Raw genomic sequence first — 1,233 nt, forward strand, 5'->3', positions numbered from 1 at the left:
TTGCAGTGTAAAACATTCTACAAACATAAAACTATTTTAAAAATAAAATTAGCATGACATTTCAGTGATTATTTGAGCTATAACTGAATAAAATGCTCATGTTAACGTAATCTAGACTGTCAGAGTACCTTGATTTACTGTGGTAATTAAGCTATTCAAAATGTGAGGTGTGACCCGGTGTGAAATTCTAAGTGAAATTCCCTGCCTCATAGGCTGTGTGTGTACAGTGTGCCGACCTCAGGGCATTTCTCTGATGCCCCAGCTTAGCCATGGATTTGCCCCCCTACAATGCACTATGGCGACAGCCTCTGACCCTAACACCACACTCTGCCTCCAGTGACTGCTGACACACTACACACAGACTGACTCCCCTCAAAATAACCCGTTGACCCAAGATGGGAGTTTCATATAGTCTTGTAAAATTAATTACATTCAGAAAGGGTGTGCTAATTTTCCAATGTGTATACTTGGATGTGTTTTATATGGATGTAATGTGAAAGTAGTTTCACCAGTATAAGAAAATACACAGCTCACCTCTCTGAGTTCCTGCACCAGGGCGTTGAGATGTTCAGTCTCCACTTGGGCGCTGGAGGCCACGGAGCTGCTCAGGTTGAGCTGGGTTTGAAGGTTCACCAGACGTCCCATATAATAGGCCTCTTTGGAGGCAGATTCCTGCAACAATGTCTCCTCGTTTGTCTCACCATCCTCGGCTACTTTACGCTGGTTGGTGTACGCCTGACCGAATGCCTGGAGGAAAATGAATGAATGACAGAAACAGAAAAGGGGTGTTTAAGGAAGTGTCAACAAAAATTATGGCTGTGCTCACAACAGCCTACTACCATACTACCAAACAGCTGACGGTGTCAGGGATTCATCACAGTCACTGCAGTCACCAGCCCGGATAATCACCCGATCACAGTCACCTGAGTTCTGATCACCCGCACCTGCTGTCACCAATCAAGCCACACTACAAATACACACACACATCACAGTCACTCACTGTCCATTCTACCGTTCACTCCTATGGACTGCCCTGGACTCTCCTTACGATATTCTCCTCGAAAGACTTACCTTCTGGTTCTCCCGCGATCCTCCAACAACTCCTTGGAAGCTGTTCCACGATCTCCCACGAAACCGGCATCAGACACTCACCCTCATAACTCGGATAAGAACCCTGGAATCATTCACTCTGTTGACACTCACCTGCCTTAACCTAACCCATTCCACTCCTCC

The 1,233-nt window shown here is 45.9% G+C and overlaps 1 protein-coding gene across 3 annotated transcripts in view; it reads right to left on the reverse strand.

Annotated features, from left to right (window-relative positions):
- Positions 1-1,233, reverse strand: part of LOC107587026 (protein bicaudal D homolog 1-like) — a 48,544-nt gene that overhangs the window by 16,785 nt on the left and 30,526 nt on the right. For all 3 annotated transcript variants that reach the window (XM_016274629.1, XM_016274628.1, XM_016274630.1), the window contains exon 2: positions 535-747. In XM_016274629.1, the coding sequence (XP_016130115.1) occupies positions 535-747 (213 nt within the window). The remainder of the gene's footprint in view (positions 1-534; positions 748-1,233) is intronic.

The sequence above is a fragment of the Sinocyclocheilus grahami genome, unplaced genomic scaffold, assembly GCF_001515645.1.
Source record: "Sinocyclocheilus grahami isolate Dianchi unplaced genomic scaffold, SAMN03320097.WGS_v1.1 scaffold88.1, whole genome shotgun sequence".
Taxonomy (NCBI): Eukaryota; Metazoa; Chordata; class Actinopteri; order Cypriniformes; family Cyprinidae; genus Sinocyclocheilus; species Sinocyclocheilus grahami.